The sequence below is a fragment of the Berghia stephanieae genome, chromosome 13, assembly GCF_034508935.2.
Source record: "Berghia stephanieae isolate SIO BIC M18660-M18661 chromosome 13, UCSD_Bste_1.3, whole genome shotgun sequence".
Classification (NCBI taxonomy): domain Eukaryota; kingdom Metazoa; phylum Mollusca; class Gastropoda; order Nudibranchia; family Aeolidiidae; genus Berghia; species Berghia stephanieae.
Window position 1 is genome coordinate 25343505 of NC_088372.1, and position 17500 is coordinate 25361004.

Consider the following 17500-nt stretch of genomic DNA (forward strand, 5'->3'; position numbering starts at 1 on the left):
AAACAAGAAAAAAAAATACTGATATTGGGGTTCGAACCGGGTTCCACTAGGTGGAGGTGCAATGGCTTTTCAGCATATTCTAATTAACACATTATGAAAAGGGCAATGTAACCACTTGTTCATACAGCATATTTTAATTAACACATTATGAAAAGGGCAATGTAACCACTTGTTCATACAGCATATTCTAATTGAAACATTATGAGAAGGGCAATGTAACCACTTGTTCATACAGCATATTCTAATTAACACATTATGAAAAGGGCAATGTAGCCACTTGTTCATACAGCATATTCTAATTGAAACATTATGAGAAGGGCAATGTAACCACTTGTTCATACAGCATATTCTAATTAACACATTATGAAAAGGACAATGTAACCACTTGTTCATACAGCATATTCTAATTGAAACATTATGAAAAGGGCAATGTAACCACTTTGTTCTATAGCATATTCTAATTAACACATAATGAAATGTGCAATGTAACCTCTTGTTTATCAAAACAGCATATTTTAACGTAATTATTCATTTATATATTTATTTATCTATATTTTTTTATTCTTTCATTCATGCATTTATCTATTTATTCATTCATTCATTTATTGTTTTATTCATTTATCTATTCATTTATTTATTTATTTAAATACACTACGTATTTACCTGTGGATGTAGAATTGCAGCTGAAAGGAAGATTCCAACAACGCAGATAAAGAAGATGGTAGTGATGGAGCAGAAACCATACTCTGCTATTTGTTTGATCAGCCCCACCAATACTATCATCATTACCACGGCGTATAATATGGATAAAATGGCTGCCACTAGAAGCTGGAACGACAAACAAAAACACAAAGAAAAAAAAATAATATTTACATAAATAATAATGTATAAAAATTCTTTTACACCAAAACCACTGATGCTTTGTGTTTGGGCTTAACCAAAAAAAAAAAAAACAAACAACTCACAACATTCGCCAGTTGGTAAAACGCAAGTACACACAACACTATAGATAGAATTAAATTGACGTCACTCAACGCTTTGTTATTGTTTTTTGTCATCCGCGTTTATATCTGAATTATCCAGACTATAAAAGTTCATGGTTACACAGAGTTTTGTGTGTCCGTCCGTTTTACTTCCCGATGGCAATGCTGTGAGCGTCTTAGCCAAACGCATACTATCTATTTTTTGTTTTCTGTTTGGAAGCTGCTATATTGATTTTTTGTACAGTGCTGAGAAAAATGAATAGGGCTTTACTGGAGTCATGCCTCTTTATGAGGAGAATGGTAGAAGATTAAGAAGCAGAAGGGATGGTGGTTGTAGCAGTGGTGGTAGTAATGATGACGTGGCAGCGGTTATTGTAGTTGTGGAAGTGTGATGATGATGATGATGATGATGATGATGATAATGATGATGATGATGATGATGATGATGATGATGATGATGTGATGGTGGTGGTGGTGGTGGTGATGATGATGATGATTATGATGATGATGATGATGATGATGATGATGATGATGATGATGATGATGATGGTGGTGATGTTGATGGTGATGATGATGATGATGATGATGATGGTGATGATGATGATGATGATGATGATGATGATGATGATGATGATGATGCAGTTGTGATTGCAGTGTTTGTGGTAGTGATAAGGATGCGGTGATTGAAGTAGTGGTGATAGTATTGATAATAATGAGGAGGAGGTTGAAGTAGTGATGATATCTGTTTTTTTTTTTTTTGTTTTTTTTTTGTTTTTAAGGGTTTTACGGCACTTGCAAAACATTTAGGTCATATCAGCGCCAGTAAAAAGGAAGAAAATGGGATAGTTAAAAGTTGTAGAATTACAATTAAAGCACCCAAGACAAGGGAAGACAAAGGGGAATTGGTTCAAATAGGAAACAGATGTATATTCCAAGAGCACACTTTCAAAGCACTTAGTTTGAGATCACCTAAAAGTCTCATTCAGACACAAGCACAGGTCTCCACTAAGAGGAATACACTCAAATGTTTATAAATCATATATAATACATAAACAAAACATAATACAGCGCATAACAGAGAGATGATTTACAAGTAAAAAAATATCCTCTCCCGCCCAAAACTGACTATACATTTGACTGTTTCCCTCTCAGTCAGGGTATCCGGCCAGGGCCAGGACAAAACCAAATAATCTCATTCCAAGGCAAAAACAGAAAGACAGTTGGAAAACAGATATAGGGGGATAAAAGACGCAGTAAGTACCTCCCTGTCCACTATGGGAGGTCAGGAACCCCAACCAGTAGTGATATCGATGCGGTGGTGGAGGTGGTTGTAGCAAGACCGAAGATATTTAAAACGAGCAAGAACTAAGAAATGATGTTTACCTGAGTTTTACTTTTAGCAGCGAAAACCAAGAGAACAAACAGGGCGATGGGGATCAGGTTGAGGATGAGACTGCCAAAGAGAGGGATTTCTGGGTAGGCAGCGGTCAGGGCGCCCACGATCAGCATGAAGATTGTCCCTGGGGTGAGTATGGAGGAAGCCATCATAAGGGTTTGGTAGGCGATGTACAACATGGAGATACAGTCATTGCGTTTGGTCACACTACGCCAGGTGCTCAGAAGATCTGGGTGAAATAATATAGTAGGCAGGCTGTATAAAACAGTGTCAGTCAAAGCAGAGAGAACACACACACACACTTATAAACTTGAGCTTTCATATAGCGCAATAGCCACTAAACGTGCTCATGGCGCTTTACAAGGAGGTCCCTGACAAGCAGCAACGCGTAACATGATGACCTATTAGGCGATGTTATAATTTTTTCTGACATAGACAACGCTGTTAACGGCCAGGTACTCATTTTACACTTGAGTACAGTGGGAGAATGTAAGTAAAAAGCCTTTTCTAAGGACTAAACACACGACCACATAGCCGCACAAGAAAAAGTCTCCCCCCACCCCACCCCAATAATATTATCAGTCTGGCCCCTGATGGTTTTTCTTGTATTTTCTGCTTTGTCTTAGACTTTTAGATACTTATGTTTTCAGATTCTAACCCTCTCCTTACAAAAAACAAAAACAAAACAACAACAACAAAAAAAACCATTAAAATTACGCCCATCCGCTACTGTATCATTAGACACCGTCACCTCGGCATTCCATGAAGGAATAATATAGATAATCCAACTACCAAGATGTCTGATGTCAACAGGAATCACCCATGTTGTCCAAGAAAGCAAACTGGGGGTTAATAATATTGCCCAAGGGAAAAAAAACGAAAGTGCCTGAAGCCGGGCTTGAACCCGGGACTTTCCGGATCACAGCGCAATGTCTTAACCACTCGACCACCTCGCCCCCCCCCCCCCCCTCTCCTTGCCAACTATATTAAAATTCGATGCAACAAACATTTTTTTCATTCAGATTTCTTTTGAACATCAGAAAATTTGACGATGTATATTTTTTTGGGTTTTATTTATGCAAATGTAACGTTGTCTTGTATACTTTGTTTTGCTGCACAGCTTTATGTATACCGTGTACTTACTTATTTTGAGTTATAGAAGCAACGAAATTGACGTCACTCAGCTCTTTGTTATTGTTTTTAACCAGCCATATTTATGAATAGTTCTCACTTAGTTCTATTAATCAGACAATGAACGTTCAAGGTTACACATAGTTTTGTGTGTTGATCCGTTATATCCTGCTGGCGGATGTTGTGAGCTTTTTGGCCAAACGCATATCACCTATAGTTTTTTAAAATCAATTAGGTATGAAAATCCTGAAAATGATCGGTAAGGAGAAAGAAAAACCCACTCAAAAACACTAAAACACCGATCTTCCAACTCAAACATCTTCAAATATTCATTTGCACCCTGCACTATCCAAGACTGGAACGCTCTTCCTGTATCATGTGTGAACATAACAGATTTAAAAACATTCAAACGAAGATTATCAGCCTAAACACCAACAATGGCTGTCACATTCAACAATTCATTTCGCCCTCGAATACAAATATGTACTCAGAATTGAGTCGACTTCGAGTAACGGGGGCAGCGTGGCTCAGTGGTACTGTCTTTGCTTCCTACCCGAAAGGTAAAGAGTTCAATCAGTGGCCGCTGCGCTGTGTGGCCTTGAGCAAGTCACTTCGCCCTGGCTCACTTTGGGGCGCTGCTCTGCGGCTGACGCTTGGGTTATTCCAGTCTTCCCTGGGAAGAGACCCTAAAGACAAATTTCCCCTTGGGCATGAATAAAGGGAATTTTATTTATTATTATTATATATTTTATTCAGATTCAGATCCAGTTAATGTTACATCAGTTCTTGCTCCCCATTTTGTAAATCTCTTACCGAGGATGTTGGCCATGGTTGAGGGTGTCCATCTCCTCCTCTGGTTGTAGAACTCATAGAATCCTTCAGGGGCGTAGGTGAACGAGTCCGAGGCCGCGCTGTACTCTACACGATATCCCTGTTGTAACATCAGTGTGCACAGCCATCTGTCCTCGCCTGGAATGAATCGATGTACATGGAGATTACACGTTTTTAAAAGTTCTAGATTAATGCATATTCAATGGACTGGATGAAGATGACGTCACTCAGCTTTGTAATTGCTTTAAGACTGTCAGTTGGGCGATTAGTTCTTACGAAGTTCTTTCTATCAGACTGCAATCTTTCCGGTTACACATGATTTTTGTGTAGGTACAATTGATCTGACGTGCAGATATATATAACTCGTGAGTATTTTACTTAAACGCGTACCGTCATTACAAAAAAAAATATTTTCCGAAGGCATTAATCAAGGATCACGAAAATCTGGGCGTCCAAATCAGATAGAAATAGAATTTACTGTTTTGTGGAGGTCAGGCCATGAAACGTCATCTGGGAGACAACGAAGGGACAGATAGGGTGGGGAACAATTTGAAAACTATACTGACTGTTTTAATAAACAACTAATGAGACATAGACTAGAGGTGTATTCATCAGATAGTGTGTTAGTCTACAATAGAATTGAAAAAATAAACAATACAGGGATTATAAAGAAAAGAGGGAGAGAAAGAAAGATCTGAAAAAAAATCTAAATTATATGAAACAGTGCCAAAGCAGATAGAAAAACACAAGACCCAGGTCTGAGATTTGATCCCCCAGTGAAGGCAGGCTAATATTTTGGAATATTTTTTTCCCTTGTTTCTTTCTCTTTGCTTTGACAATTTTATACAGACATTTTCAGATCTTTATCTTACACCAGTGCCTGCTCCTTAATTTGTCACTTAGAGACTTAAGTGTTGCTTTTGGCTTAGGACCGATTGTAAAACTCTTCGATCACACAATTTAGTGAGTATTGCGTTATATAATAGTTCACGTTTTACTTATAAATGAAGGAATACTATTATTGTATTCATTCCTTACCTTGGTCATACTGGACGTAATGCCTGGCATCAGTGGGGGGCGTGGCGTATTTTCTCATGACATTGTCATCCATGAGAGCAGAACCACGGAAAAGACTGAAGCACCCAGGACTACACAGAACACATCCGATCACGTGTTCGGTGGCCTTCTGTAACCAATGGCTGATGGCATACTCGAACTTCTGGTACCAAACCATAGGACCTGGAAACAAAACAAATATCAGTCAGAGAGAGAGAGAGAGAGAGAGAGAGAGAGAGAGAGAGAGAGAGAGAGAGAGAGAGAGAGAGAGATCTAAAATAAGACTTTGGAGGGAGGAGGGGGGGGGGGAGGATTACTCAGTTTTATAAGAAAATAAGTTGAATGTTAAAATCTTGATAAAAATATTGACCTAATAATGATACATGTCTTTTTATACCCTATCCTCCTCCTCCTCTTCCTCCTCCTCCTTCTCCTCCTCCTTCTCCTCCTCCTCCTCCTCCTCCTCCTCCTCCTCCTCATCATCATCATCATCATCATCATCATCATCGTCATCTTTGAAAATCTTGACCAGACAAGGCATCATCACACCTGATCCGATTGGATGAATGCGTCCACAAGCAGCACCGACACCCGGATTAAGCTTCAATCTGTCAATCAAAAGCCGCAATGCGTCGGGCTGAAAATCCACGTCACCATCGAGAGCCAATAGGAAAGTGTTTTGGGCCCGTATCATTTTTCGGACGTCGCTGATTGGTTCGTGCATGAGTCGGTGGGCCAAAAAGTAGTACATGTACATCACCTGAAGATAAAGAAAAGAAACAAATAAAGTACTGACAAATTACATATTTCTTTGAATCCAACAAACTATGACATGATGAAAATAGGGTCCAACAGCCGTGACGTCACTTCCCTCGTAATCTCGTAATGACGAATAGTAACTGGTTCTAAACTATTGGAACAATGGCGAACGACAATATCTCCATCACCACCCCTATGAAATACTTTTCCGACGAACATAAAAGTGTATCCAGAGAGAAAAACATTATAAATCTGATCATGTTTTGGGTTCTATACATTCTGGTCAAATGGCACGTGAAAATGTTCTAGCCAGCATGAAGAATAAAAAATACCGATTTTCTTTTTTTAGACCAAGCTGTTGGTTGCTGGGCGGACGTGACATTAGACTATTGAATCCTATTATTGACTCCAGTTGTGTTTTATATTCAGCTAATAAGATGAGGTATCAAACCACCACATTGCATGATTTAACATTCTGCTTTTTTGTATCGTGCAACGACACGAGGTCAAAGGTAGACCTCTAAACCTGAATCATCAGCTCGCTCCCTCTATCGTTAGTTTGGTGCAGAGGAATATTATATACAATTGGAAGTATCAACGAGAGACCTGGGCGTGGAGGGAAAAGAATAACAAATAAAAATCAAGAAAACATTTCGTGAACGTTTCCATTTTGACCCTTTCAGATTAACAAGAGTGATGACCACTGAGCTGAATGCCGTTCAAGAAACTATTAGAGGACATTAAAAAGAGGACCAGGTTGAAATGTAGAAACCCATATTATGTCAGTTATGGTTTGAGTCAGCTGCACCGACGTCTTCGTTTTGAACGGGCGGCTATTTGTCGGGACTCTTTTGGAATGAGTGGATCTTTAAAGTTCTACCCTGGCCTGCGAGATCGCCCGAACGTTCTCCTATTAAGCAACATATATGACGTCATTGGTCGTAAATTCAGGGAAATAAACATCCAGAACATTGCAATACTTACATATGCAGTGACAGAGGAGTGGAACATTATCACCCAAGAACAAATCCAACATAACATCCAATCAATGGATTAATGCCAGAGGTGGACACACTCAATATCAAATAAAATTCTACGAATATATGTAGTAGTGTAAGCATTCTATGTATATTTTTATTTTGGTCTTTTTCACATTTGATATGATCCATTTCTATAACTTCTGCTTACCTGACTCCATCTCTTCCGATGACGAATCTTGGCTTTATCCTTGAGGTGAGCAATCAGCGTGTTGCCCCCGGGTAGATTCCACACCAATCGTCCTCCATAAGGAGTCGGTATCATTGTAGGGGAGGGAACGTTCATCTCAGCGCCATGTTCCAAACTATGATTACAAAAATATACAGCAATTCGTCTTTAGGTAATAACTGCAAATCCTAAAAAAATTTAGAAAGATAAATAAGACAATCACAAAAAAGAACTGTAAGAGAGACGAGTGTAAGGCAATGGTTGATAAGGCGATATAACTTGGTTCCACTGTGGTTTGTCTAGTGCATGGCCTATATGCAACTGTCAAATTGGTATGTTTCACTATATTTTAATAAGATTTGGTGTTTAGCTGACGGAATATCAAAAAAAAAAAAAAGGAATATGCTAGTCATCACAAATAAAGGAGGGCTGATAATTGCAGAGGGATTGATGAGGGACTGAACAAGGTGTTGGAACCAATGACTGCAGCTACTGGGAATCAAAGAGGGTTCGTTGGACAATGCAGCGACCGAATAGAGCTGCAACAAGCAGAGCTGCACTGAGAGACGTATGATAGCAGCACGAACAGATTTAGTCTAGATAGAGTTTAGGAATTGCACGAAGGGAATGAGATATAGACTTATTTTATACGGGACGAAGATGTCCCAGTGCGTGATGTCGTTATAGTTATAGAGTTAAAGAAGTTCTAACCATGGCTATGCAAAGAACAAAATGTTAAATATAATATAATATTAAAATAAATTAACTTTATACGTCCCATTGGGGAAATTTGCCTCAATGGTCTATTCCAAGGGAAGACTGGAATAACCCAAATTGAGTTAGGGCGAGGAGACTTGCTCAAGGCCATAAAGCGCAGAGACGGGTGATCGAACTCGGTACCTTTTGGGTACGAAGCAAAGACCGCATACCGCTGAGCCACGCTGCCCCATGCCAATTAAAAAATAGTCCGTCACATCCATTAGACCCTTGAGTTACTAGAAATATTTTACATCTATTGTTGGTCTATGCGTAGAGAGGGACCTAAAACAGAGCGGTCTGTCCCTCGAAATGGCCCCAAGAATAGCTGCTGACAGGACCAGGTGGAGATCCCTTGCATCGCCCCAAGTACCAGCAGACCCGGAGAGGATTGAGTGATTGTGATTGTTGAGCTGTGCTATCAGGGAGTGTCTCATATAACTCCCTCATCTCATTAGTAAAGTTTCAGTGGCGTTGCTAGGGTGGGTTTTTCCCCCAATGAGAGTGCTGTGCTTCAAGACCTCGTACCAAAAATCAAAACAAATTGAAAAGTTGTCTGATGTACTTACTCGGTAGCATCTGGCACGGTACTAACCAACATCTTGACGAAGTCGTTGACGTCATAGCGAGTTTCGTCATCGTCGTGGGGTTCAAACGCGTCATCAAAGAAAATGTGAGCTAAAGAGAGAAGAAAAGCAATCCGTGTTAAAAGATACGAGTTAGTTTATATGTTATAGGCAGGGGGAAGTTAATTAATATTTGTATCTAGATGGAATAAAGTTGACGTAATTCCACTCTTTTTGTTTGTTTGTTTGTTTGTTGTGTTGGGTTGTGTATTTTTTTTTTTCGTTCACTTTGGGTGATAAGTTCTAACTTCCGTCCCTCTATACGTAACATTCGTTAATTTATAGACGAGACTGAAATACAGAGACGAGCAACTTTTGCAGTGGCAATTAACCAGTATATTTTTGACCAATCAAAACGCATGTGTTGTGACACACCTTCATGCATGCTCGGACAAATATAGCTGTTTTTTACAAACAAGAGAGAGAGAGAGAGAGAGAGAGAGAGAGAGAGAGAGAGAGAGAGAGAAGATGGCACATCTGTTCTTTGTTGTTCTTTTTCAACCGCTAGTTGTGTGATAAGATTCGCTCAATGTATAGAAGGAACGACATGAAATTGGCGTCACTCAGCTCTATGTCTTTGTTTTTAGGTAACTGTTTTAATGAGTACTTCTCACTAAATTAAATCAATCAAGACTATAAACATTTAAGGTTACGCATAGTTTGTATGTTGGTACTTTATAACCGGCTGGAGGATGTTGTGAGTATTTCACTTATAAGCATAGCATCAAATTAATATTTTGCCATGTGCTCGAGTCATTGATCTCATTTACAATGTACTGAAAATGACCTACATTATAATAAAAACTGTTCACAGTTTTTGAAAACAATCCACCATCACAATGGGGAATTTGCTCAGCTTGACCCATTGGTATGTTTACAACTATCATGAACACAATTTATTGTTTAAAAATCCAATCGTTGGGCATCAAAAATTCACGTGATTGATGAGTCGGATGGACAAGAATTTGAATACAGATCGTTCTTATTCTCTTCATTTCCCTGTGCCGCTATGTGGTCTTGTGGTATGACACTCGCTTTCGGATCGGGAGGTCCTGATTTCGGGCCTCGCTCGGCGCATAGTTGAGTCCTTGGAGAAGGCTCTTTACTCACATTCTATCACCGTACTCAGGTGAAAATGAGTACCTGGTCATTAACTGCGTTGTCACTGTCCGAAAAAAATGTAATATCCCGTAACAGGCGACATGTCCCGTCCTACATGTTAAATGTTGCTGTTGGCCATGGACACCTTGTAAAGCGCTTTGAGCAAGTTTAGTGGATATTGCACTATATAAAAGCTCAATTACGAATTACGAATTACAACACCACCTGATAAGAAATATTGGTTGGCTTGAAGCAATGTTGATTTTATCCATTATTATTGGAACACGCTGGGATAGAGAACGGAAAATTTTGTACCAATAAGATGTGTTGACTTTAAGCAGAAGTTCACTTTAAGAGTGTTGACTTTCAGCAGAAGTTGACTCTTAAGAGTGTTGACTTTAATCAAAAGTTGACTCTTAAGAGTGTTGACTGCAACCAGGAGCTGACTCTAAGAGTGTTGACTGTAATCAGAAGTTGACTCTAAGAGTGTTGACTTTAAGCAAAAATTGACTTTCAGGGTGTTAACTTTAAGAGTGTTGACTTTATGCGGATTTTATTGTAGAAGGGATATCGTGAAAACCCACCTTCAAATTCATAGTACTCAGTGGATGCCTCAAAAGCTTTGACTGCAATTCTCCTGGCACTTTGGTCAGTGTCCAAACGTACGATGGATCGGATCATCTGTCCAGATGGAATGATACAAGAATTAAAGAGGGAAAAAAATGAACATTTATATAGATCATCTGTCCAGATGGAATGATATAAGAATTAAAGAGGGAAAAAATGAACATTTATATAGATCATCTGTCCAGATGGAATGTTACAAGAATTAAAGAGAGAAAAAAAAATGAACATTTATAGAGCGCAGCTCTGCGGATTAACTATGCTCAATGCGCTTCATTCACAATGTTTCATTTATTGCCCCAACAGGTCATATGAAACCATATTTCCACTTGTAATAATAATACTCTAACAATATTTCCTTCACTGTCTGTAGCCACACACCTGAGTCGATTGGGGTAATGTGTGGAGAGTGTCTTACTCGAGGACACAACGTCCGGACAAGAGTTTTCCACGATCATTGTCACACATACGATCACTGATTAATTAAGTAGGGTTTTAATACTTGAAACAGTTGTGAGTTGTTAATAAATCGATGAATGAATGAATGAATGAATGAATGAATGAATGAATGAATGAATGATTGGATGAATGGATGAATGAATGGATGAATGAATGGATGAATGAATGAATGAATGAATGAATGAATGGATGAATGAATGAATGAATGAAACTTTTTTGTATAATGACAATTTTAAGGATGGATTTATGCACACAAGTTGATGATGATGATGATGATGATGATGATGATGATGATGATGATGATGATGATGATGATGATAATAATAATAATAATAATAATAATAATAATAATAATAATAATAATAATAATAATAATAATAATAATAATATAATAGTAATAATAATATAATAATAATAATAATAATAATAATAATAATAATAATAATAATAATAATAATAATAATAATAATAATCTTCATCATCATCATCATCATCATCATCATCATCATCATCATCATCATCATCATCATCATCATCATCATCACGGCCACCAACACCACCACTAGCTAAGTTATTCTTACCTGAACCATTTCTGTCTCAGTTTCATGCCACATGGTAGCGCAGATGTACACGTAGGGAGTGTAATCAGTTCGAATCTTGGACGTGTCTTCAAGATCAAACACAGTGTCGTCCTCTTTCAAGTGGTCTACATTTGCCCAAGGTACCTGGATTACCTGTTCATTTGAACAAAAGTCTGACTTATAGGTTGGGAGTTTTAAAAGTGAAAGTAAGCTGCTAGAAGCTATGGACTGTAAAAAGCAATAAACTAAACATGAATATAACAGCCTCCAAAAACAAAACAAAAAAACCCCAACAAAAACCAACACAAACGAAAAAAAAAAACAACATAATAACAAAAACAAATTCCAAACAAGACACAAATATTTGGCACTTCCTTTCTGTAAGTAATGGGAGGCTGGATGCATATAGATAGAATGCGCTTGGCCAAGGAGTTCACAACATTGCCATCCGGAAGTATAACGGACCAACACACAAACTCTGTGTAACCATGAACTTTTATAGTCTGGTTAATACAGTTTAGTGAGAACAACTCACAAACGCGGATGGCAAAAACAATAACAAAGGCCTGAGTGACGTCATCTGCATACTATCTATATGTTTTATTGTTTTTGTTATTGGCTGAAGTAGGGTTTGAACCGGAAACGTTCCGTGTTGGGGAATTTTTACCTTTTTTTGTTTATGTTATATTCATTTTTGTTTATTACTCTTTAGGGGGGGGGGGGTTAGACGCTTTTACCTCCATGATGATTTATATGAATACGGGGCGTAATAGAGCGTGGATGGATGGATGGATGATCTTTATTGTCGACCAGCATTTATTTAGACTAGACAATGAGATGCCATCGCTCTGTAATCGGGAGATCAGGCGCGCAATGTATATATGTATCGTATCCTCCCGAGGACTGGTTTCATACTTCCAAGGAAATTGGAACCAGTATTTTAACATCACACTATTGTTCACTATTGCTCATTTTGGACAACACGGGTTGATTTATGTTGACATCAGACGTCTATTTGATGGATTAACTATAATGTCGTACTCTGTAAAAAAATAAAAACAACATATGCGACCCACCGTCTCAAAACGGTATTATGTCGGAACGAACCAGATGCTTAAAAGCCGAATTTAATGTGAAACTGGTCAAAAATATAAATTGTTGGCATTAGCACCCTAAAATATGGTATCCATTCTCCTCAATAAAAGATACAAACTCAACACAAGACTAATATTTCTGGCTATAAATTCAATTTTAAACATCTTAACAATCCCGACTTAATACCGTTTTGAGGCGAAGGGTCACATATATAAATATTTGGCTAGAAAACCCGTCCTTCAAATATCGACACTCAACTTGGCAAAAACTTTCAAACCTAGGACTTCACGCAGAATCTCAGGTTTGAGAGTTTTTGCCAAGATGATAGTACCAGTCTAAGACAGTGGGTCACATATTCGAACTAGTGAGTACAGATGATATGAACCCAACCTTCTCTTCTTCCGGTACTCGTTCTCTGGCTCTGTAAAGAATGAGGGACGGATCCAGTAGAATGCCACAGTAGGAAGGCTTGACGAACAACCTTGGAAAGGAAGTGGAGACAATATGACATCATCATCATCATCATCATCATCATCATCATCATCATCATCATCATCATCATCATCATCACCATCTCATCATCATCATCGTCATCATCATCGTCATCATCACAACCACCACCGCCACCAATATTATCATCATTATCATTACCAACACCACGACCACCACCACGACAATGACCACCACCACCATTATTGTTATAATCACCAACACCACCACCACCACCACGACAATGACCACCACACCACCACCACCACCACCTCCACGACAATGACCACCACACCACCACCACCACCAACACGACAATGACCACCACACCACCACCACCACGACAATGACCACCACACCACCACCACCACCAACACCACCACGACAATGACCACCACACCACCACCACCACCACCACCACGACAATGACCACCACACCACCACCACCACCACGACAATGACCACCACACCACCACCTCCACGACAATGACCACCACACCACCACCACCAACACCACCACCACGACAATGACCACCACACCACCACGCCACCACCACCACCAACACCACCACGACAATGACCACCACACCACCACCACCACCACACCTCCACGACAATGACCACCACCACCACACCTCCACGACAATGACCACCACACCACCACACCACCACCACCACCACCACACCACCACCACCACCACCACCACCACAACGACTACGACCACCACCACCACTACAATGACCACCACACCACCACACCACCACACCACCACACCACCACACCACCACCATCACCACCACCACGACAATGACCACCACACCACCACACCACCACACCACCACACCACCACCACCACCACTAAATGACCCACCATGACCACCACACACACACCACCACCACCACACGACAATGACCACCACACCACCACCACGACAATGACCACCCACCACCACCACCCACGACAATGACCACCACACCACCCACCACACACCATCCACGACAATGACCACCACACACCACCACAACCACCACCACCACCACCAACGACACACCACCACCACACACACAATGACCACCCACCACCACCACCACCACCACACATACCACCACCACCTCCACGACAACGACCACCACACCACCACCACCACCACCTCCACGACAATGACCACCACACCACCACCTCCACGACAACGACCACCACCACCACCACCTCCACGACAACGACCACCACCACCACCACCTCCACGACACACCACACACCACCACACACCACCCACCACACACCACAACGACTACACACCACCACCACGACAATGACCACCACACCACCACCCACCACCCCACCACCACACCACCACGACAATGACCACACACACCACCACCACCACCCCACGACAATGACCACCACACACACACCACACCACCACACACCACCACCACCACCACCACCACCACCACGACCACACCACCACCACCCACCACCACACACCACCACCACCACACCACACCACCCACCACCACACACCACGACCACCACACCACCATCACCACCACCACCACCACAACGACTACAACCACCACCACGACAACGACCACCACACCACCATCACCACACCACCCACCACCCCACGACAATGACCACCACACACCACACCACCACCACCACACATGCCAAACCACCACACCACCACCCACCACCACGACACCACCACCACCAACACCACCACACACCCACCACACACCACCACAACCACCACCACCACACCACCACCACCACCACCCACCACCACACCACCACACCACCACCACCACGACAATGACCACCACACCACCACGACAATGACCACCACACCCACCACGACAATGACCACCACCACCACCACGACAATGACCACCACCACCACCACGACAATGACCACCACCACCACACCACCACGACAATGACCACCACCACCACCACGACAATGACCACCACCACCACACCACCACGACAATGACCACCACACCACCACCACCACCACAACCACCACCACCACCACGACAATGACCACCACACCACCACCACCACCATCACACCACCACACCACCACCACCACTACAATGACCACCACACACCACACCACCACCACCCCACGACAATGACACCACCACCACCACCACCCACCGACAATGACCACCACCACCACCACCACCCACGACAACGACCACCACACACCACACGACAATGACCACCACACACCACCACGACAATGACCACCACCACCACCACACACTGACCACCACACACCACCACCACCACCACCACCACCACCACCACTGACAACGACCACCACCACCACCACCTCCACGACAACGACCACCACACCACCATCACCACCACCACCACCACAACGACTACAACCACCACCACGACAATGACCACCACACCACCACCACCACCACCACGACAATGACCACCACACCACCACCACCACCACCACCACCACAACACCACCACCACCACCACCACCACACCACCACCACCACACCACCACCACCTCACCGACAAGACCACCACACCACACCACCACCACCACCTCCACGACAATGACCACCACACCACCACCTCCACGACAACGACCACCACCACCACCACCTCCACGACAACGACCACCACCACCACCACCTCCACGACAACGACCACCACACCACCATCACCACCACCACCACCACAACGACTACAACCACCACCACGACAACGACCACCACACCACCATTGGCTCCAATTTCAGAACTTCAAAAGCATCTTTAAGTCGTTAAAACTTGGTTGAATATGAAAGTCAATCCCAGACTACATAATTATTAGGATTTTGAAATGATATCTATTCATTGTAAGGGTAAATTGTTGATTTATAAAGTTAACTATAGGGCCTACAAATTTTCTATCCTAAAAGTTATGATTTTTAAAAATATTACAAGTTGACAGGTTTGTTATAACAAGCAGACATGCCTACAACTACGAAAATTTCGTAGAACTACCAGTTTTTGGGTCCTTTTTGACATTTAATCTAAATCACACGCTTCAAGCAAGCCATACCTGTCCGATCGAGCCATTCTCCTCATCTGAGATCTCCAGATGTGTCGTCCAATCAGAAATAAGGAAATCATTCCCAGAAACCCTAGCCACAACCAATAGTCTTTGTTGTACCACTCCAAAAACGATGACATGTGTTGGATCGGCGGGATCCACTGGAATGTACAGCCAATAAAATCACTGAGGGAAACAAGAATTTAACCGATTTAGAAAAAAAAAATAATTTAAAAAACAACAACCCAAACACACAACCAGCCACCCGCTCCCCCCCCCCCCCCACCCCCCTTAAATGATAAAAACAAAAACAAAGCATATCAATAATTTAAATAAGTGATCTTAGTCAGAAAACGAATAAATCGAAGGTGTGTCTCATTTTAGATATTTGGGATCCACTAACACGAAAAAAGGGCGACTGCTCGATGGATATAAACAACCGAATTGCAATGACGAAAAATAGAATGACCTCTCTTAATAGTATCAGGATAAACAAGTCCATAGGGCAAAATTTGAAAATACAATTAGTAAAAGTATTGGTTTGGACATTGATGACCTACGGCGCAGAAAGATGGACCCTCAAGAACGAGGACGTCAAATGTATAAACTCTGCTGAAATGTAGTTTTATAGAAGGAGCATGAGGGTAAGCTGGATGGAAAGAAGAACAAATAACAGCATACTGGAAGAGCTGGAGGTCATGATAGAACTACTAAATGTCATCAAAAGAAGAAAAATATAAAAAAATTTTCGGTCACATATGCCAAAACCGATGCACCCTAATGAAATATGTATTACAGGAAAAAAAATGGAGGGCAAACGAGGTCCTGTTATATGAAAAATATCTTGGAACGGACGGATATGAATGGAAGAGAGCTGTATGATAGACGGGAAGAATGGGCGGACATTTGTCGTCGCAGAATGCGGACAACCAACGTCAATGAGGACGACGCTGGATAGTAATTGACGTTATTGACGACCAGCAGTTTTTTAAAACTAAAAAAATAAGAGGCCATCCCTTTAAAACCAGGGCAGCTGAAAATATATGTATCCTGTCCTCCAGGGGATTTGTTTCACACTATAAAGGAAATTGAAACCAGTTTTTTGACATCGCACCATTATAGTGTTTGCTATTATAAACTCACTTGTTTGTGTTTTCGTCTGAGTATGACATCATGAGGAAGGCAAAGGTAACGGGGGTTGACAGAATCAACGGAAGTGCAAAACAAGGAATCTGTGCTCGCACTTGACACGCTGCAACACCAATAAAATAACACATCCCGCTTGCAATGAAACACACAATGGCAACGTAAAGCCCTTCATAGTCTCCACACGTGTCAA

The 17500-nt window shown here is 41.5% G+C and overlaps 1 protein-coding gene across 7 annotated transcripts in view; it reads right to left on the reverse strand.

Moving 5' to 3' along the window:
* The window catches only part of LOC144958773 (chitin synthase chs-2-like), an 84265-nt gene that overhangs the window by 27090 nt on the left and 39675 nt on the right, over positions 1 to 17500 (reverse strand). For all 7 annotated transcript variants that reach the window (XR_013642512.1, XR_013642513.1, XR_013642514.1 and 4 more), the window contains 12 exons: positions 17305 to 17500; positions 16171 to 16347; positions 12995 to 13085; positions 11510 to 11662; positions 10430 to 10526; positions 8688 to 8796; positions 7345 to 7498; positions 5947 to 6157; positions 5380 to 5580; positions 4324 to 4479; positions 2367 to 2608; positions 664 to 828 (listed from right to left, as the gene is read on the reverse strand). The exon at positions 17305 to 17500 is cut by the window's right edge and continues 184 nt beyond it. Coding sequence is in view for 4 of the 7 variants with exons in the window: in XM_078890967.1 (XP_078747093.1) it covers positions 664 to 828; positions 2367 to 2608; positions 4324 to 4479; positions 5380 to 5580; positions 5947 to 6157; positions 7345 to 7498; positions 8688 to 8796; positions 10430 to 10526; positions 11510 to 11662; positions 12995 to 13085; positions 16171 to 16347; positions 17305 to 17500 (1952 nt within the window). In the remaining 3 variants the exon portion in view is untranslated. The remainder of the gene's footprint in view (positions 1 to 663; positions 829 to 2366; positions 2609 to 4323; positions 4480 to 5379; positions 5581 to 5946; positions 6158 to 7344; positions 7499 to 8687; positions 8797 to 10429; positions 10527 to 11509; positions 11663 to 12994; positions 13086 to 16170; positions 16348 to 17304) is intronic.